Raw genomic sequence first — 21,497 nt, 5'->3', positions numbered from 1 at the left:
GAAGATCTGAATCAATTGACAGCTATTACCTACTCATGAATCATAACACCCAATGTGATTAAAATGTATGTTATTCTCCCCCAAGCAGCTGACCCTACAGATTCAATGTTAACCTCAATCAAAATTCCAACAGGCTTTTCTGTAGAAATTGATAAACTGATTTCAAAACTGATATTAAAATTCAAAAGACTCAAAACAGCAGAACAATTTTGAAACAGAAGATGAAAGTTGAAGAGGTAATACTACCTGGTTTCAAAATAATTCAGATAATGTGGACAAATAGACATAGTGACATAGAACAGAATAGAGAGTCCAGAGACAGACTTGCACATATATATATAGATAGATGTAGTCAATTGATTTTCAACAAGGTTATGAAGGTACTTCAATGGGGAAGAATCTTTTTTCAACAAATGTACTGGGAAATTGGCAAAAACAGAACACAGGCAAGAAGGTAGAAAGGGACAGACAGGAGAAGGGAAGGAGAGAGGGAGGGAGGGATCAAAGAAAGCAAAAGGAGAGAAGAGAACCTGGATCCTTACCTCATCTCTCTCACACACACACACACACACACACACAGAGACACACACACTGTTTCTCTCTCTCTCTCTCTGTCTCCTCTCTCTCTCTCCCATTATAGACCTAAGCATATAATCTAAAACCATAAAACTCCTACATGGAACTATAATACAAAATATTTGTGACTTTGGGTAGGCTGAAAGATAGGACAGAAACATCATGAACCATAAAATTAAAAATTGATAAACTGTGCCTCATTAAAATTTAAAACTTGTGTTCTTCAAAAGGCATTGGTAAGAAAATGAAAAGGGGAGCCAGAATAGAAGAAATGCTGACAAAATGTGTATCTAATAAGCGACTAGCATCCAGAATATAAAAACAACTCTTACAACTTAATAACTAGAAAACCATCAACCTGATTGTTTTAAATGGACAAAAGATTTGAACAGACATTTCAACAGAGAAGATACAAGACTAGCAAATAAGCACAGGAAAAGATGCTTAAGATATTTAGTTATTAGGGAAATGTAAATAAAACCACAATGAGACGCCTCTATATAGTCACTAGAATGGCTAAAATTAAAGACTGACAATAGCAAATGCTGATAAGAACAAGGCACAACTGAAACACTCCGACACGGCCACAGGCGGTGTGAAATGATCCGATCACCGTGAAACACAATTGGGTAGTTTCTTACAAAATTAAACATATACTTACCATATGACCCAGTGATCCCACTCCTGGGTATTTCACCACATATGAAATGTAAACATACGTCCACACAAAGATTTGCGTGAGAATGTTCCTGGCAGCACAAACAGCTAACAAAATGTATCTGCACAATGGAATGCTACTGGGGAGAGGAGGAGAAATGAGGTATTGATACACACAACACCACGGGTGAATCCCCAAAGAGTGTGCTGAGCAAAAGATGCCAGACACATCTTTTCATCTCTGTGAAACCCGAGAAAAGGCCCATCTACTGTGCAGAGATGGAGAGTGGTCAGTGGTTGCCTGGGAACAAGGTGGTTGCCTGGGAACAAGGGTGTGGGGGAAGGTTGACTGGGATCACACACAAAGAAACCTGTAGTTGTCATGGCAACAGTGTGCAGCTTGCCAGTGGAAGCGATTAGTCAGGTGAATACATTTGTCAAAATTCATCAAAATGTACATTTAAATAGTGTTTTCTATGTATCCAAATAATACCTCAAGAATCTTTGAGTTTTTGAAAAACAGCCACACACAAAAAAAGAATGATTACCTTGAAAGTAAGAATAGTTAGACTGACAGTAACTGCTCAACACAAATAATGTAAGCCAGAAGACAATATAATGATATATTCAAAGTACCCAGAGAAAATATGTGCCAACTGTGATGTCTCCTGCCAGGGAAAGTGTTCTTCCAGAACAAAGATGCAGCAAAAGCATTTCCATACCAGCAAAACTGATCATATTTACCTATAGCAAACACTATTAGATAAGATACTAACGAAGGCAGCATAAAAGTGATCCCAGATGGAAGAAGAGAGATGTAGGAAGGAAAAAGAGCAAAGAAACTACAAATACACAGGTAATATAAGTAAATATTGACTATATAAAATAACACGGATGGAGTAGTAATCTACACAACAAGACAGATAATTCAGGAACATGATGAATGGAATTAAAGTATTATAAGGAACTGTGGAAATATGGCCTAGGTACCAATATTAGACTCCAAGAAATAGAAGTGGCATGTTGAATTCTCTAGAGCAGCCAGTGGAACAATGAGTGTGCAGTATCACAGCACACAGACCACTTATTTATGATTCCATCCTTTCTCTAATCGACCCAACAGAAAGGGAGGAAGGAATATAGACCAGGAGCAACAGAGTCAGGTCTCCCAGGCACAGGAGGACCAGGGAGGGCAGGTAGGTATACAGCAAACGTCGGAGCCCGCTGCCTGCCAGGGCTGCGCAAGGTGCGGGGTGCAGTATCCAACTTGAAAAGGCCCAGCCAAGTGTCTCCAGGCCAGGCTGGGACTGAGCTCACTGGCGGATTGCATGCTTGGGTTCACCGCTGGGGTGGCGTGACACCACCTGTCCCCCCGACACACACAGCTGCACCAAGCAGTTGCAGGAAGAAGACCAAACAGAAGCACTGGGAATGAGAAGGCCCTTCCTTCTGCTGTGTCCCTCCAGCGCCGTCTACTGACGAAGCTTCACATCATGATCGAGGCCAAGGGAAAATGCTCAGCGTCTCAGAGCAGGCGTTGAAGTGTGAATTGCGGTCTAAGAACCAAACCATTTATAACCGGCAAAGGTAAGTCCTATCACTACCCCATTTTACCTGTGAAGAAACGGAGGCAACCAAGGTCACTGGTAAATGATCGAGTCGGGATACAAACAGACGTAGAGTTGCGTCGCTACCCAAGATGAGAAAAGACAAATTACCAAAGGAGAAATACAAATAAATGGTCACAAGACATCCGAAAGTGGTTTGGTCCCATTAGGGAGAAAAGCAATTTAGAAAATAGTTGAATACATTTTATATTTACCCAATAAGCAAAAGTGTTCATATAATACTCAATACCATAAGAATGAGACAAGGTGAGTATTTCACAGCCTTTTTATTGTAGTGGATCCATCAGGGTTCAACCAGAGAACTGGAACCGTAGGAGATGGGTTAAGGGATTTATTGCAAGGAGTTGACTTACATAACTGCAGGGCATGGCGAGGCAAGTTCAAAACCCACAAGGCATGCCTTCAGGAAGGGCAGGGTAAACACTTCCAGGCAGGAGCTGACATTGTCTGCAGATGGGATTTCTTCTTCCTCTGGGAAACGTCAGTTCTACTCAAAGGACTTTCAACTGATTAGATCAGGCCCACCAGATTCTCTAGGACAATCTCCTTTAGTTAAAATTGACTGATTATGAATGTCAATCACACCTACAATATACCTCACAGCAATATCTAGATTCGTATTTGATTGAATAACCAAAGAACAATCAACTGACCAAGTGAATGCAGCAAACTGACCATCACAAGTATTAGCTGATACTGTTTGAGAAGCATCTTTCCAAAGCACATAAGAAGCCTTTAAAAGTATCAACAACTGGTACCATCATATCCAGAAATGTACCTCAGGAAATAATCTAAAAGATGAAGTTTCAAGTATTATTTTGAACAGTACAATATTTAAAAACAACCTAACTGGTCCCATTAGGGAAATTAAGTAAATTATGTAACATTCATTAAAGAAATAGTGAGGCACTATGGAAAGGCTTACAGAAAGTTTGCAATTACCATGGTAAATGCCTGTGATAAAATATTAAGCCCCCAAAAAAGCAGGAGAGAAAATTGTTTATGGAGAACATAATAAATTCAGAAAATAAGAGCACTAAAATGCAGCTGGAAACAGTGTCTACAGTGGTTTCTTTAGACTTTCTGCTTTTCAATTTTTCCACAATGACCTTGCATTCCTTTTTAAATTACACAGAATGAAATAAAGGAAAACATTCCATGCACACTCAGAGGCATGTATAAAAGTGAGGTGTCATTCCAATAATTAGGAATGTTTTGTCCTATTACGGACCCCAGGTCTTTTGTGTGCAAATGAGGAAAAGACCTCTCCTCAACTTTAAGAGAAAGGAGAAGACGGAAGGTGAAAAACATGACACCTCTCAACCCAGCAGGCACCCCAAATAGATACAATGCTTCCCCACCATGGCGAAGGCAACTTGAGTACCCCACCACAGGAAAACACTACACGTCCCCCAGCCTTGCCCTTCCCAGCTCAGCTAAATGTCACGGTGCACGGCTGCCTTCTCTTTCATTGTCACTAAGGCACCAGAGAAAACAAGTAGAATAAAGACTATCATTGTTAACAGACGTTTTAAAAAACAAAAAAACAACGTTTTCTTACAGTTTTGATGGGTTATTTAGCTCCAATGGCATCTGATGACAATGAAAAATGACCACTGTAGCTACAACTCTGCTTTGGTTGAAAATGCTTAATTATAATGTTTCTATTTAAGGTAAGTTCCCTTTCTTAAAGAAGAGCCATGACCGCGAAAACAGAGTGTAAAATGTCCACAGCGGTGATTGTTACCCAGCTGCTGACAACTCTCTTAAAGCAGGAATCCAGCACGGAGGCCTCCTGGGAATGCCATTTAAGAGTCTTTTGGGGACCGACAGGTAATCACAGAGGGGCCACATCAACGTTCCCCCTCATCCCCCACCCACGTGAAGTTCACAGAGTCAGAGGTCACCTGCATCCGTCCCTGTGGGAAATAACGTTACAGCCATGGAGGCCTCATTCATAGCCATCGCTCCCACAGACCAGCACTTCACCACCAGCCCCTTCTCCCCACCAGTCAGACAATCCTCCATCGCACACCTGCGTCTCCAGCTGTGGACAGGTAACAGGAAAACCGACGGAAGCCCACTTTCCACCTTGGAGAAGAAAAGTAATAGAAGTGCCTTGGGTAGTGTCCCCTGAGCCAGACACAGCTCCCTGACACGCTGCTGAGACAGACTCCTGGTTCTCAGCGTGACCCCTACGCAGGAAAGGTGCTGAGCAGCATGGAACAGGGTAGTGGTGACATGTGAAAATCGGACGCTTCCCAGGAGAAGGAGAGCCTGGAGAACCACCGCCTCCCTCAGTCGGCTTTCTCACAACTCACACGGAGCAGCTAGTGTCTGAGAGTTGACAGGTGGAGACCAGGGGCCAGCTCTGACCCCCAGATCATCTTCTCTTGGCCCACTCGACTCACACGAGTACCTGGAGTTGTCATACAAAGATCGGTTTTTCTGTGTGTCCAAAACCCAGCTCCACTGACAGGACAGTTTATGGTTTTCCCCGGGGCGACCTTAGGTGCTAAGAGAAGTTGCCTCCTGTGAGACGGGCCCAGGTGGGTGGAGTTGGCCCTGGCTCCCAACCAGACCTTCTCTTATCTTTCGAGGGATCGTTTGCTGAGGGCTGACTGCCGTCTCTCCGTATCAGAGTCGCCAGCTCTGCTCTCCCAACGGCGGCAACAGCGTAGTCCACACCAATTTCCTCTCCTGGGCGCCTTCTGAACCTCCTCCCGTTTTCATTCCTCAATAAATCATGGTCTCAGCCCCCAGCAAATCGACTGCTTTATTTGCTGCTGCCCTTTGAAACAGGTAAAAGTGGAATCCTCAAGAGTTTCTGGGGGGCGGGAAGCAAAATGCACCGGGAAATTCTCTTTAAGGATCCATTTTCATTCACCTATTGTGTATTGTGGGTCAAGGAAATCGGTTTTAGAGGGAAAGCATCTTCCAAACCACTGCATTGGGTTCCAGTCCTCAGGGCGGATTTCTGCGGGGGGAAGAAGCGTGAAGAACGCGGTTCCCCGAGGCTGGGCTGCTCCGTATTTTACTGCATTTAATCCCCTCTGCGGGCATGCAAGGAAAGCCCCACTTTACAGAAGACGCAGAGAGTCTGTGGTCTGACTGACTCACAGGCTGGCAGAGGTGTGGGGCCACCATGGACCCAGCCCTGCCTACACCCCAGGCCGCACCTGCCTCCAGAAAGGCCCCTTTCCCTGGACCCCAGACTCTTCCCAGGTCACCCAGGGCTGCTGCTGCCACAGCCCAGTGGTGGGTGGGCGTGCGGGGTCTCAGACACCCGAAGGGCCAGCAGACACGCTCAGGAGTGAGACCCCGTGGGTACGTCACGCGTGTGCGGCTCACAGAAGCAGCACTCGCTTATTTGCGTGTAGAAAGGACGCTGTTGAAATCTGAGTCCCTATCGCTTCAGTGCGTTTTTCATGATACATCTTCTCTGTGTATTTATCACAGAGGCACCAAGGTTTGTTTCTAATGGGTGTTTCACATTGATTCTTTCAACACGTTAACCTGTTATTTGCATATTAATCATATAGGAATAGTCTTTGTTACACAGAGATGTGCTTTCTTGTGTATCTTGAAACACATCACTCTGTCTTGAAACAGAGGAGGCTACTAATAATATTAATTCAGGCAATACTTACAAGTCACTCACTCTGTGCCAAACTCTGTTATCAGCATTTCTCAAAGATAAAATAGTTTAATCCCACAATCACTCTATCCGGTAGATACAAAAATTTCCCTGTTTCAAAGTTGAGGAAACAGAGGCAAAAGAAGTTTAAGGAACTTGTTCAAAGTCACACAGCTAGTAAGTGGTGATATCAAGAGATCGCTCTCTCCTATAAGAAAAACCCTACTGTGCGCTTAATGATAAATGCCAACTAACAGCCAACCCCAGGGAGAGATTGTGAGTGTACTAAGAAACATGTATTTGGTCTTCGTCCTCAGCACAGAGTTCCTAAAATCTTGGGATTCCTTAGTGATGAGAGTGGTGAAAGCGTCTTCTTATGTTAATACGGTGACTTTTGGAAAGCCCAAAGGATGTGATGGTTGCCTGGGAAACCGACCACGTGATGCAAGGGTTGGAACTTTGCATCCCAAACCCCTGCCTGGACCACCCGACCTCCGACCTCCGGGAGAGGAGAGGAGCTGGAAGCTGACTCAATTGCTAGTGGCCAATGATGTTTAATCAGTCATGCTTATGTTATGAGGCCTCCACAGAAACCCAAAAGGACAGGATTTGGAGAGCTTCGGGGTTGGCGCACACATGGAGATTCGAGGAGAGTGGCGCACTAGCTGAGGGCAGAGGCTCGCTTCCCCACACCTGGCCCTGTGCATCCCTTCCTCGGGCTGTTCCTCAGCAACATCCTTTCAGAACAAACCAGTGATCTAGTGAGTAAAATGCTTCTCTGAGTTCTGTGAGCCGCTCTAGCAAATGAATCGAGGAGAGTGTCGTGAAAACCTCTGACCTACAGCAGGCCGGTCAGAAGCCCAGGGGACAGGCTGGATTTGCGAGTGGCATCTGAAGTGGGGGGCAGTCTCGTGGGACTGAGTCCTCAGCCTGTGGGATCTGACACCTCGCCAGGTAAACAGTGTCAGGACGGAGCTGAACTGCAGGACACCAGCTGGTGTGGGAGCCCTGCTCGGTGACCGTGAGGAAACTCCGCCACACATATTGGGATGGGGTTCAGAATTTTTACCCAGTTTTGGGGGGACAGTAGGGAATGTCCCCCCAGAGGGAACTGTGCTCAACAAGAAAGCAGAGCCCCCTCGGACCTGAGCAGCCGCAATCGGCCCCAGCACTTGGGACCATCTGACTGACAGCAGCCTGATTCCAGATTGGCAGACCTTCCAGTTTCTTCACTGATGCCTGAAATGTATATTTTTAAGTCAAATGTCCTGATTTTTTTTAATGTTGGCCTAAATTGAAGGGGAAAAAAGAAAACACTCTGCAAGTCAAACAAACAGGCTCATGGCCTATCCGTTTGCTCCTCAGATCAAAGGGACCATGCAATGCTGGGTAGCAAATGGTCTCGCTTTAGATGGTTCAGGAGACTTGACATGCTCTTGAAAACACAAGCTTCTTCGCTTTGCAATGGTTTCATCCCGGGGGAGATGCAAGTTCCCTTTATTCACTGGAAAATCGTCGTGTGCCCTAATGAATCGCTCGGCGTCCAAATGCATCAAATCCATCATCGCTGTTTTTATTTTTTGAAAATGATTAAATATCATTTTCTTTCCCTTTATAGCAAGATCCAAGTGACAAGCGATCCATCAGCTTATCCGCTGCTGTTTAACTACAGCGTTTTGCATTCATTATTTCCTACTTAAATCATTCTTTTGAAAAGAGGGATAACCTAATCCTGCCGCCTGACAGCCGGGAAATTAAATGGCGTGTCTTTAAGATGAGTGTTTCTCTGACCAAACACCAAGAGCAGATCCATAAAATCAAGCTAGACGAACATCAGCCCAAAATAAGATATACAAGGACTAGCTCCTGGAACACTCAGAAGGTTAAGAAACCTTGTCACCGCCTACACAAACTTGCCAATTGGTAAACTATTGTGGAGAGCAACGTGGCAGCAGAAAGTCAAAGATACATACGGCCAGGAAGACAGCAGTCCCACTTCTGGGACCGACCCTGGAGCTCAGGCATCACGTTTTGTCACTCCCGCCCCCAGTAAGAAATAGCTTTCGCATGGCAACTCAGGAAAATCACATACCGTACGTAAAGGACACTGAAGTTTCGTGAAATCCTTTTCCTTATTATATGCTATGGATTCTGATATTTTCTAACCTACGCTCATCTAATTAGATTTCCCTTCTTTCTTTTTTCTTTTTTTTTTTCCTTTGGATAGGTGTCATGACTCATGAATGGGTTACAATCTCAATTTAAAAACCACTATCCCTGAGAAACTAGTGCAAATATTTAAGATTGCACATACAAAAGTGTGCAGTAGGCTCTATAAGAGCAAACCGTTTAAATAATATCCATCTATCAATAGAAGAATGAGTAAATAAATTATGAAGTCCGTGCATTCTGGACTATTATTCATCCGGGGCAATAAAAGAACAAGAGCTATATGAATCGACAGGATTTAATTTAGAAAATGGTACACGGAGCCAAAATGGCAAGTTTCAGAATGAGTCTCAGCACACAGTGCCATTTATACGTTGAAAACACACTACCACAGTATCTATACAAAGTGCCTGTCTTAGTTTGGGCGGCTCTAACAGATTAGCACAGACTGCGGGGGGTGGGGCGGGCTTACAAACCAGACACTTATTTCTCCCGCTTCTGGAGACTGGATTCCAGTCCAAGATCAAGGTGCTGGCAGGTTCAGTACCTGGGGAGATGCGCCCACTTCCTGGTTCACAGACGGCTGTCTTTTCTCTGTGTCCTCACCTGGCAGAAGGGGTGACGGAGCTCTCTGGGGTCTCTTTTAAGAGGACACCAATCTCACTCGTGAGGCGTCTGCCCTCATGACCTCACTACCCCCCAAAAGCCCCACCTCCAAGTACCATCACCTTGGGGGTTAGGATGTCAGCCTATGAATTTGGGGGAGACACAGACGTTCAGACCAGAGCAGCACCTATGTAGTAAAATTAAATCAACATTCCTAAGAGGGATAAACATGTAATTCAGGAGAGTGGTTAAATCTCAGGACGGAGGATGGGGAGGGCAACAGGGAGAGTGTTACGTGTGTTTGCTTTTGGTTTTTTTTTAAGCTCTACAGCAAATTTGGGGACATATCCACCAGAGACAAAGCTATGGGGTAGACTGATGGGTGTTTGTTACAATAGTCTCTATATTGGAAAGGATGCTTAAAATCGTTCATAAGTTCATCATTCCTAAAGATGACCAAGGTCAGCCTCAGTAACAATCCGTCGTGTTGGTAGTCTGTACTCTTGATACGAGGGGATGAAGATGGCACTTCCCCAAAACCTGTAACTGCGGTCTAATCGAGAGCGGGGAAATCCAGCCACTTCCAATAGGGGGGCACCCACTCCACCCCGGCCAGTTCTCACTCACACTGCCCGGCTCGTCAGAAACAAGGAACATCTAAGAGACCTGGTACAGCAGCAATGAGCCTAAGGAGATATGACAACTAAATGTAATGTGGGGCCCAAAAAACAGGGCTTTAGGTGACAACTAAAGAAAGCTGAAGAAAGTATTATGGAGTTTCGTTAATAATAAAGGATCAGTATTGGTTCATGAACTGTAACAAATGCGGCTAATATAAGGTGTTAATACGTGGGGAGCTAGGGGTGGAGTGGGTAGGGAGTGGATATGGGAAATCTCTGTACTGTCTGCTCAGTTTCTCTGTAAATTTCAAACTTGCCTGACAAGTAAAGTCTATTAATTAAAAACCATCAAGGGGGTCATCTGGGAACACCTCGGTAGGAAGCTGCACACCCTCCTGCAAACAGCATCAAGCTGGCTGCAAACCGCTCAGGGGCAACAGAATATGGAATCGCATTCTGCCAGTACATGTGGAAAGAAAGATAGCACGCTGGCCACGGAACTGGGTAAAGCCACATAAAATGCCCTTTCAAAGACACAGAGGTACGCAGAAAGGGGGCTGACCAGCATAACACCTTCTTTGTAGGTTCAGAGGCTCAAGGCAAGAATTCATGCCATCCAGACCGGCTGTGTTAAACACACACTTCCAGAGCATCAGGAATTTTCTCCAGGAAACTTGAGGAGTGATGGTGGGGACAGAGAGGGAGACAACCACTCGTAAGTTCATTTGATTGCTTTTGTCAAAGGCTTGCACTGGAACTGGGGGAGGTTTCATGGTTTCAATGGTCGATTTGGTCAGTGGCATCATGTCACAATAATAAACATGTCAAAAAAGAAATAAATATGTCACAATAACGACATGAAAATAAAATGATTTAATGGAGTGGCTGGGGTTTCTAACAAACACCAACACAAAAGGCCAAATAAAGAGCCATTCCCATTAGCGTCCACTTTGCAAGACACCCTCAGTTAGTTTCATCAACCACCCCTTAGAAATTTGGCATAAGGGCTCCGATACAAAATCACCACGCTGGCAGACCTTCGGAAAGAAAGCCTCCAATTTCCTCGGACTCAGTGTCTGCCTGACAAAAGTTAAACCCCACGGTAGAAATAAAACCTGCACTCAGTAAGAAAGAGCACGACAGAATCTAAATGACACTTAGCGTTTCCAAGAGAAACTCATTCTCTATTTCTATGGCTCAAAGGCCATGCGGAGCATTACACCGGCAAGGCAGTGATTAAGGCAGCAACTTCCCAGAGCCGGAAACAATGAAGCTGAAATTGGGGACTTGGGAAAGCCACCTTTGGCAGAATTTCTCTTTGGCACCATCCTCTTCTTTTTTTTTGAGGTAACTCAGGTGCTGAGAAAGCAGTCTCGGGCTTAGAATTATCTGACATATATTTGTTGAGTGCCTACTATGTGCCAGACACTGTTCTAGAATCTTGAAATCTGGGCTCAACCCTAGATCCACCAGTCATAGCCATGGGAGTCTCATTCACCCCATCTGTAAATGGGGCTAATCGTGTTACCTTCTTCACAGGGATATTTTGCTAATTAAAGAGGATAATGTGCAGCATAGCACCTGGCACACAGTAGGTGCTCAATCAGTGTTCCATGTAGGATTTGCTCCCAATAAAACGACGCCTGGAAACCCCTCCCACATTGGCACCTCTCCTAGACTACCTAAAGTGGTCCCGTCCAGGTCCACCCTCCACAGATGCTTCATCCTCTAAGACCATCCAGCCACTGTCCAATTTTTTCCTTCAGGAAGACTAACTCAATACAGTGTTAACATTATGTAAAGAATGGTTTAATGAGCCATCTTCCCAGAAATGTTTGTTTTGAAGCACTTTTAAACTCCTGCTCATCCTGTAAGGACCAGATCAAATGTCACCTCCTCTGAGGTGCCTTTCCAGATTCCTCCTTACAGAACACACTGCATCCTGTTCCTCCTTCATTGCACTTGGTCTCTCGTCCTATAACTGTGCAGAGCGCCACCTACTGGCTAGGTTCGCCCTCAGCACCTGTCTTTTGCACCAGTTTCCACCATCTTGAGACAGAACCAGCCGTTCTTCTAAAAGGGACGGTAAAAGTCTAGCCAATTGTTTAGACCTGCTGATACAGGCAACAGGGAGCTACTAGGTCATGAGGAAAGCGGTGTTTGAAGATTAGTCTGGCAGCTGACAGCAGAATAGATTAATGGGGAGAGACCACAGTCAGAGAGCCCACCAGGTGGCCACGGGACATTCTGCGTATTACCAGGATAAAGACCTCAGCCAGTGAGACCTTCCTGGTCAGCAGGACTCAAAGGCATAAAGTAAGATACATTCTTGTAAAACCAACGACAAATATATAGATTTTTCTGCTCCAAAACAGCCATCTTGAGAATTGGAGAAACTTCTAAATGTAGCCAGTTTGAAACCTATGAACTTATTCCAGACAGGGCATCACTACTCAAAATGGATATTTGATGAAGAGGACGGAAAGACAAGCCACAGCCTGGGAGGAGAGATCTGCAAAGCACAAAACTCAAAAAGGATTAGTATCTAAGCTACACAAAGAGCTCTTAACACCCAACAATAAGAAAACAAACAACCCAATTAAAGAATGGGCAAAAGAGCTGAGCAGACTCCTCACCAAAGAAGATATGCAGATGGAAAATATGCATATGAAAAAATGCTCCATATCATGTTATTAGGGACAAAATTAAAATAACAACGAGATACCACTACATACCTATCAGAATGGCTCAAATCCAAAACACTAACCACCAACTATTAGTGAGGCTACGAAGCCACAGGAACTCTCCTCCATCCCTGGTGGAAACACACAACGGTGCAGCCACTTTGGAAGACAGTCTGGCGGTTTCTTACAAAACTAAACGTACTCTCACCCTACGATCCAGCAATCATACCTCTTTGGTATTTACCCAAAGGAGTCGAAAACTTAGGCCCACAAAAAAAAATATGCACATGGCTGTTTATAGCAGATTCATTCATAATTGCCAAAGCTTGGAAGCGACGGAGATGAACCTCAATAAGTGATGGGTAAATAAACTGTGGTCCATCCAGACAATGGAATATTATTCAGTGCTGAAAAGCAATGAGCTTTCAAGCCATGGAAAGACGTGAAGGGACCTGAAATGCATATGACTAAGTGAGAGAAGCCAATCTGAAAAGGCTACATATTGTGTGATTCCAGCTATACGACATTCTATAAAAGGCAAAATTGTGAAGACAGTAAAAAGATCAGTGGGGTTTTTAAAAAATTTTTTAATTTTAATTTTTTTTTTTTTTGAGAACTGGCACTCTCACACAGAGAGCTGGCAGGATAAACTAGCGGCAAAATTTCACAAAATCATCAAAAACTTAAAGCATTGTCATGTCTTTTGACCTACCCATTGGCTTCTAGCAGAGTCTCCTAAAGAGTACCTGCAGGAATATTCAACAGATATTTTACGTTTAAAAAGGAAGAAAGGAATGTTTAAAGGGGACTTTAAAAGGGGAAAAGATGAACCATTATAACAATGGCCAGCAGCAATGTTTAAAAGAGGAAAAGAATGAAACATGGTGAACGAATAGAATAACCTCTGTCATAGCAATAGAGTGTTATACCACTATGAAATATTACATTTAAAATGACAGGGTCATTGAAAGGCTCCACAATTCCTAAAATCGTGGGGGGGAAATTACTTATGTATGTATATTTGTATTTGGGGAGGAAGAGGGCCTACCACTTTTATCGGTTCTTCAAAGAGGTTAATCTTCAACGACAGGACGAGATATGGCCATATATTTATTCTACAGTATTACAAGAAAACGACAGCTTTCAAAGCTAAACAAATTCTAGTACTGACACAAATAACATGTCTGTGTACATACATGGGAACACATACGAACAAACACACTCATCGATGTATCACCCAGGCTTACCTTTGAATCACACGTACGTTCAAGGATGATTTTTATTTTCTCCGTTTTACTCAGCTGTATTTTCCAAGTTTTCTACAACTGAATAGCTATTACTTTTGAAGTAAGAAAGCTTTTGTGACGCTGAAAGTGGTCAGCCCATAAATTCACAGAGTCTCCCACTGGTTAGAAAAAGAGGTGGAGTGTTTTTAAAATAGGTTGTTTTTCTTCTTTTTTCTGTCTCCTCTTTGACTGTCCTGAGTCCTTTTGGGGTGGGGGAGGGGTTCTCCATTTCCCATAGGAGAACTCTGTTGCCACTTTCTAGCACAAATTACAGACAAACCATGATGGATTCCAACACATCGAATCCTGGTTTTGAACTACTGTGATGGCTGGCACTTAGAGATCTCCAGGGGTCCAACGGCAAAACGCAATCACAAACCCAGGAAAGGTGTGTTTCTACACCCTTTATTTTCAAATCCTAAAACTGTTCAAGATAAAATACCTTTGTCTACTTAGGGTGTTTACACTCATTAATATTTAAGTCCTTCCTATAACCCAGTAATTCTCAACTCTGGCGACCCATTAAAATCACCTGGACCGTTTGCTTTAAAATGTCCATGCCTGTGACTCTCCCCCTGCCCCCACCCCCTGCCAGGGGCAAGGCCTGAGGAATGTGGAGTGTTGAAGTCTCCAGGCTATTCTGATACGCATCCAGCATTGAGAAGCTGCGATTTATTCATTCAACAAGTAGTCACGAAGCCCCTTTTTGGGTTTCCTGGAGCTGCTGGAACAAATCACCACACAGTCAATGGCTTCAAACCATAGCAATGCATTCTCTCGCACTTCTGGAAGGCACAGCTCCGAAATCAAGGTGTGGGCAGGGCCTGGCCCCCTCCGGTGGCTCTGGGGAAAGTCTGTCTGTCCATGGCCTTTTCCACTCCCGGTGGATCAGGCACTCACTGGCCTGTGGCTGCAGCACTGTCGTCTCTGCCTCCATCTTTGCATCGCCTCCTCCTCTGTGTGTCTATCTTATAAGACCACAGCATCAGATTGAAGGACTGCACGGATAATCCAGGGTGACCTCAACTCAAGGTTCTTCGCTGAATTCCAGCTGCAAAGACCTTTTTTCACATAAGGGCACAGTCACAAGTTCTGGGGACTAGGACACAGACACATCTCCTGCGGGGCCACCATTCACCCCACTACTGCCTCTATTTCCACATGCTAGATGGCCTCCTAATGGTGGGTACAAGAGAGCCGATGGATGGAGAAGGAAAAGAATGCTAAGAGCAGAGCCTGCACAGAGGGGGCACCTCCGTCTATGCCTGATGAAACGTCAGGGGAGTAGTTTAGAGGGTGGACTCTAAAGGCAGGTTACTTTGGCTACTTCCTGTTCTAAGACCTTGGGAATTCATTTAAACTGTGCCTCAACATACATATCTGTTCAATGGGAATAACAATTGTTACTGCCTGACAGGCTTCTAATATTTCTGATTTTTTTGAAGTTTATTTTCCTGAAAGATTTATAATAGTGTCTGGCATATAATAAGCATACATAGTTTTTCATTTTTAAAATAAGAGATAAATAGCAAAGTCACACAAAATTGTCCTCAAAGTCATACTAAAACATTCCACTTACCTCTCAATAAATCCTTTCACAGAATGGAAGAAACCAACATAAACTGAGACTGGCAGGGAAAACTACTTGTTTTTAGAAGTAGAGGTAGCTGTTGTCACTGAACTGTCTTCCCTCTTCTTTTTTCTTTTTCTTTTTTTCAATCACAAGAAATATATATATATTTTGTACTTCCACCATTTTTTTATTCCCATCTCCCAACCCCCCCAACCCCCTTTGGCAAGTATCAGCCTGTTCTATGTGTCTGTTTCTATTTTGTTCCGTTTATTCTTTTGTTTTATTTTTTTAGATTCCACGTTTAAGTGAAATCCTATGGTATTTGTCTTTCTCTGCCTGACTCATTTCACTATAGTGCCCTGTAGGTCCATCCATGTTGTCTCAAATGGCAAGGTTTCATGCTTTTTTATTGCTGAATAATATTCCACTGTGGGTGTCATCTTTTTGTTTTTTCTTTGTTTAATGAGACTAAGAATCCTTAAGTTCAATGAAAGATGTACAGTAGTTCGTGTTTCACGAATCCATAAAGTGACACATGACACAGTGATTTTCTTCTATTAACATTGTTTGTTGCTTAATGTTCAGCTGTTAAATTTCACCAAAAGTGATGAGTTAGTCACGTCAGTTAAAACTGTGATCCCCTGTGCTCGCTTCAGCAGCACATACACTAAAAACTGTGATGCCTTCATCTGCTCAATGGGTTATACTTTTGGGATTAGAGTAGACAAAGAAAAAGTGAAACATTGGCTGCAGGTTTTCCAACCCAGTAAACATTTGCCTTTGACCTTTATTTCCCCTTGAGTTGGGTTACAATAATGTGGGGTGTGTCTGTGTCTGTAAAGATATCTACTTTAGGGTTTTTGTCTTTCTACCTGATGGAGAAGCACAAATGCCTCCTTCCGTGGTAAACCACTGAGCTTCCCTCTGCCTCTGTTCCAATTTTTCGATGAAAATGAGCTCTGTGTTGTGGTTTCTGACGACACAGAAAGCTGCACCTTATTTTCTCTGAGGTTTGGGTCCCACCAGCCAGACAGAAACCCTTCAAGGACCAACCTTGAATCTAGCTCTCTGGCCGCACGTGGTTCCCATACAAATAGGCCATTGTCGCGATTTCATTTCCTCTGCTTCCATGTTATCTGTTCTGAACACTTTCAAATTTGCTTATTTTTCTAATCTCTTCACTCCCTTTTTGGCAACACCAGTCTTTATCTGGCGGTGCTCATCTTTGCTCCTCACATTTCCTCACAATGAGTGTTCATTAAAATATTTCAAATTAAGACCTTTACAGCCTTTCTAGCTGAGCACAGTGGGTCTTCCCATGCAACACATTTTTAATTCTTATCACAAAATTTCAGGCAGTTTGTACATTATATTCTATTAAGAACTCTATTCCACCCAAGGTTGTCACAATTCAGAGATTACAGCTTTCTGTGGGATGTTTTGTTAGGGATATTCACATATTCACTTTGTTAGCTAGCAAACACGGTCTGTGAGCCTGTATTTCACACCTCATTTGGTGTCACAATTCAACAAAAAAGTGTAACAAGAAGCAATTATTTATTTAGATTATGGAATGGATTTTAGAGGGACATGAGATAAGCATGAATTGTCATGCAAAGAACAATGCCCACCGTCCTGACAGCCCACGGGAGGTCAGAAGCTGAGAGTGAAGGAGAAAGAGGACAATAATGTGAGATGTCTCGTAATTATGTAACTCTGGTTATGTAACCACTTTTCTTCTCTTGGAACCTTCTTTCATCTCTTCGAAAAAGCACAAAATCTATTCTTACAAAAGCCAAAGTGATAACCACAGCCTGCATGTCTCCTTCAATTTAAAACATTACCACTTGATCAGCCCAATAGTTCAACAAAATTAATTTCCTATGCTTAGCCCCCGGGCACCGCCATCCAGTACTCTGACTGCGATTTCTGAGGGTGTAAGTACCAGTGTCCCATTTGGACTCCAGCACAACACGAGGGTCAGCAGAACTGTGGTGACTGCCTGGCCACCTCTTATTTCTGCCCTCCCAGCATCCATTCCCCGCCCCCCAGCCTAGAACGTTCTCCCGTACTCTAAGCCCATGTCGTTCAGGCAGGTCCATCCACCCCCCACTTCCAGGGCTGGCTACACAGACTGGTTCAGGTGGGTCCATGATCCAAGTTATGCCAAACAGAGCCAGTGACCAGCACCCCCAGGACGTGTGCTGACCTGATGGGGGAAAGCGGCGTTCTCCCTAGAGTGACCGAGCCAGCAGGATGGCCGCTGTGGGAGCTGGTGGCCCACACGCCCCCAGGAAGGAGGAGCCTGCTGGGGATAATGCCAGCCCAGAGGAGAGACATGGGACAGGTTGACAAGGATGCTGCCTGAGCACCTGGGTCCAGATGCCCTGAACTTGTGCATGTGCATGCGGGACCCCAGTCCCCTCTGCTCCTACTTCATTGGTACAGTCCCTAACGGCATCCGTGGGACAAAGGCCCCAGATCCGCAGCCCTCCACCAGGAGAAAGTCTTCCGGTGGGGACAGTGACATGCGAGTCCGTGCGAAACAGAGATCAAGCCACAACCTGTGACCGACACCACCTCTGAAGAGTGTGGCCAACCAGCTGGCTGGCCGCCATTCTCCCACCTTTCTTCCCTGATGACAGCGTCCATCTCCCACCACAAAGCCTGAAAGCCATACCAGATAGTCACTTTCCAAGACTAGCTTGCTTCCTGGGCAAAGGCGTGGAACCCACCACTTACTGATGAGATCCTGCCATGCAGGGACTCAGCTCCCACTCCCCGCACAAGAATGCAGGACATGGTGCAGCCAAAAACGAACAGCAACAGAGCCATAGATAGGGGAGTCATACAACTATATTCTCGATGGCAGCTGGTCGAGACACAAAAGCAAACATCCGCCAGTACCCCAACGAGGGGTCTTCCTGCACCCCAGTCTCGCTGGCGGCGAGACAAGACACAGGAAGCAGGATCCACACGATCCACAATCCACAATCCGCTTGCCAACCGCACCTGCCAGTCGCAATCCGCTGTCCGCTTCTCTGCCAACCAACCCACCAACCCCACTTGCGAGCTGTAATCCGCCATCTGCTTCTCCGCCAACAAACCAACCCCACTAGCGTAGCCACGCAGTTCTATTAGTGGCTAATGGCTAACCGGTAACAGCTGATGGCCAACCAGCCACGGTAGATGGCCATCTGATTACAGCTGATGGCCACCTAATAACCGAGCCAGCACCTTTCCATGTGAGGCTGAGAGCCTGGAAACTGCTCTCTGGCACTCTGTCCCCACAGATCCAGAGGGAAGACTTCCATGAACATTGCTGAAAAGGTCTTCTCTGTTAAAAAGAGATGTGTGAGGAGAAGCCTCCCTCCCTTTCAGTCTCTGTATATAACTGGGTGAGTCTGCAATGACTGGAACTGCTGCAGCCATCTTGTGACCATAAGGAAAAACACTGGAAGACGACAGCCAGTGAACTGGATACAACAGAGTGGGAAGACAGTACACGCCTGGGTGACACAATTTGCGGCTGGTTAAACAACCGCACAACCACCCCCCTCTAAATTTGTTGTCACATGAGATAATAAACCCTACTGTTGCGCCACTTTTAGGCGGGTATTGTATTACTTGCAACTGAAAGCACCTGAGCACATATGATAATAGCAGGCTCTCTGCATCTATTGGCAGCTGAGGAGGTGGGGTGCTCAGCAGGCAGATACAGATTTCCAGAGAAACCATGGGTCACGTGAGGGTGCAGACCCGAGTGTTGAGTTTAGCGTGCAAGGCGCCCACATCACTTGACCACTGTTCCTCATACAAGGCTCTTGGCCAGTGCACCTGAGTCACTTCTTCCTCTTGGAAAGACATCCTCAGAGGCAGGCAGAACAGAGTTCTAGCTGACGTTGGCTGGGGACACCCAAGCAGAGACATCTCTTACCACACAACTCCATTGGAAAAGGCCGGCCCGACCCAATCTCTCCGTTTCTCGTGCTCACTCCCATCCACCCACTCCCTCATTCATTCATTCATTCACTCACTCACTCCTTCCCTCATTCACTCACTAATTCACTCATTCATTCACTCATTCATCCACTCATTCACTTATTCATTCACTCATTCATCCACTCCCCGTCTCCGCCTAACCCTGTGGACCATGAGTGTTTAAATACTAGAGGACTAAGAAAAGAGAACAAGTTATGACAGTAGAAGGTGACAAGTAACAGGTCTGAGGACTCCAAGTCTCACTGAAGCGTGGGTCACTGGTGGTTCCGAAGCGGGGTGGGGGGTGCGTGTCCAGCTGATTCACCGGAACACCCCCATAGCAAAGGGGTGGTCAGTAAAAGGGGAAGAGAGCAGAGGCCAAGGGACTGGAGGGCAGCCTGTTGGGACAGCGGTGACAGCTCTCTCTGCCTGTTGGGCGTCCTGGTACAGGGAGATTAGCAACGCCGTCCCTCTGCTTCCCGGGAGAGCTCAGCCCGTAAAAACCCACGGCTGGTATCTGAGCTGGAGAAGACGAGCTGCCTGCCAGCAACACCAAGTTCACCCGACTTAACATTCTGAAGCCATAGGCCAATACCCAGGTGTGATATCCGCAGAACGACTACACTGAAGCAGTAAGAGACAATTACTCTGTAACTACAGCCACCGTCAGTTTGCTCATAAAAAAGGTACATTTCCCCCTGGCCTCTTAAATCACTTCTATTTTCCTCCGTTCGTTCTTTAACTCTTCACTGAAAACAATAACAATAATGATATAATAATAAATTCTTAAAATATGGTTATCAAACCCTGCACTGTGACAAATGTGAGTTCAGGTAATTTCCGAGACTGCCAAGCTAATTAGGTCATTGGCGTATAAAAAGCATAGCGAACAAAGGCGGCGTGTCCCTGGAAAGGAGCCATTTGGAAGCTGTGTGACTCAGCTGTGCTGACGAGCTCTGAGGGGCTCATCCCCTGAGAGGCAGAGGTCTCGCTGTCCTTACACACACGTGACGCCGCCCTCCGCGTTTGCAGCCTCCCCTGGCCCACCACTGCCGAGCCACCTACAGGATCTCAGCGCTTACCTGCTCTGCGTGTCGGGGGGATGGCCCACACAGGTGAGCGTGGCTGTCGTCTGATCGTCGCCATGAGCTATTTCTTCCTGGACTGCCCACTGCTCTTCACTGCTGACTCTCACTGCCATTATTTTCACACCTGCTGCTGCCTTAATTCTGTGGGGCAGGAAAAATAGATATATAATCACCGCGACAAGACAGACAGTAAAAATGTGATGCTACAGCATTCCCTCTGGGAATGTAGGGCAGAGTAGCGGTAAGTGGCTTTTCTTTGAAAACTAACTGTCCTGTCAGGTTTACAATCACCCTGAAGCAGGAGCCCAGCATTTTGCCCCGTGTGTTACTTTTCTGTGAATCGGTGTGTCTGGGCAGGAGTGGAGGGGCTCTACAGGGCCTGCTGTTCACGTGGAGATGGGGAAGGGTCTCCACGAGGTGGGAAGGAGCGTAGAGGCTGAGGGGGCTGAGGGAGCCCAGGGGGTTGCCCCATCCAGGGGACCGCGGAGGAGGCAACCACACTGAGAAGGAAACAGCAGGGACACACAGTCCGCAGGAAAAAAATAAACACAGCGTTCAGGTGGGATGCTGTGGCCAGATTCTGCCTGATAGGGTGTTTGCAGAAGGCAGATCCCCAAGGAAGAATGCAAGGGCCCTCACCCACGGCCGGCGGGAATGTCAAATGGTGCAGCCGCTGTGGAAAACAGTTTGGCAGTAGCTCAAAACATGAAACACAGAGTTACCATATGACTCAGTAATTCCACTCCTAGATATCGACCCAAAAGAATTGCAAACAGATACTCAAACAAATATTTGTACACGCGTGCTCACCGCAGCGCTACTTATAATGCCCAAAAAGTGGAAGGCTCCAGATGCCCATCAACGGATGAATGGGCAAAGAAAATGTGGTCCATCCACACCGTGGAGTACCCCTCAGCCACGAAAAGGATCGAAGCGCTGACACACGCTACCACGTGATGAACCTCAAAAACATGATTGTAAGTGAGAGAAGC

The 21,497-nt window shown here is 45.4% G+C and overlaps 1 protein-coding gene across 3 annotated transcripts in view; it reads right to left on the bottom strand.

Moving 5' to 3' along the window:
* Window positions 1–21,497, bottom strand: part of TMEM132B (transmembrane protein 132B) — a 268,754-nt gene that overhangs the window by 92,930 nt on the left and 154,327 nt on the right. For 2 of the 3 annotated variants that reach the window (XM_019748802.3, XM_074321105.2), the window contains exon 3: window positions 20,500–20,646. The exons of the other annotated variant lie outside the window; for it this stretch is intronic. In XM_019748802.3, the coding sequence (XP_019604361.3) occupies window positions 20,500–20,646 (147 nt within the window). The remainder of the gene's footprint in view (window positions 1–20,499; window positions 20,647–21,497) is intronic. 3 annotated transcript variants of the gene reach the window in all.

This window comes from Rhinolophus sinicus, chromosome 9 (assembly GCF_057876585.1).
Source record: "Rhinolophus sinicus isolate RSI-liver-muscle chromosome 9, RSI-T2T, whole genome shotgun sequence".
NCBI lineage: Eukaryota > Metazoa > Chordata > Mammalia > Chiroptera > Rhinolophidae > Rhinolophus > Rhinolophus sinicus.
Note: the sequence above shows the minus strand (reverse complement) of the source record. Positions and strands in the feature narration are given on the sequence as shown.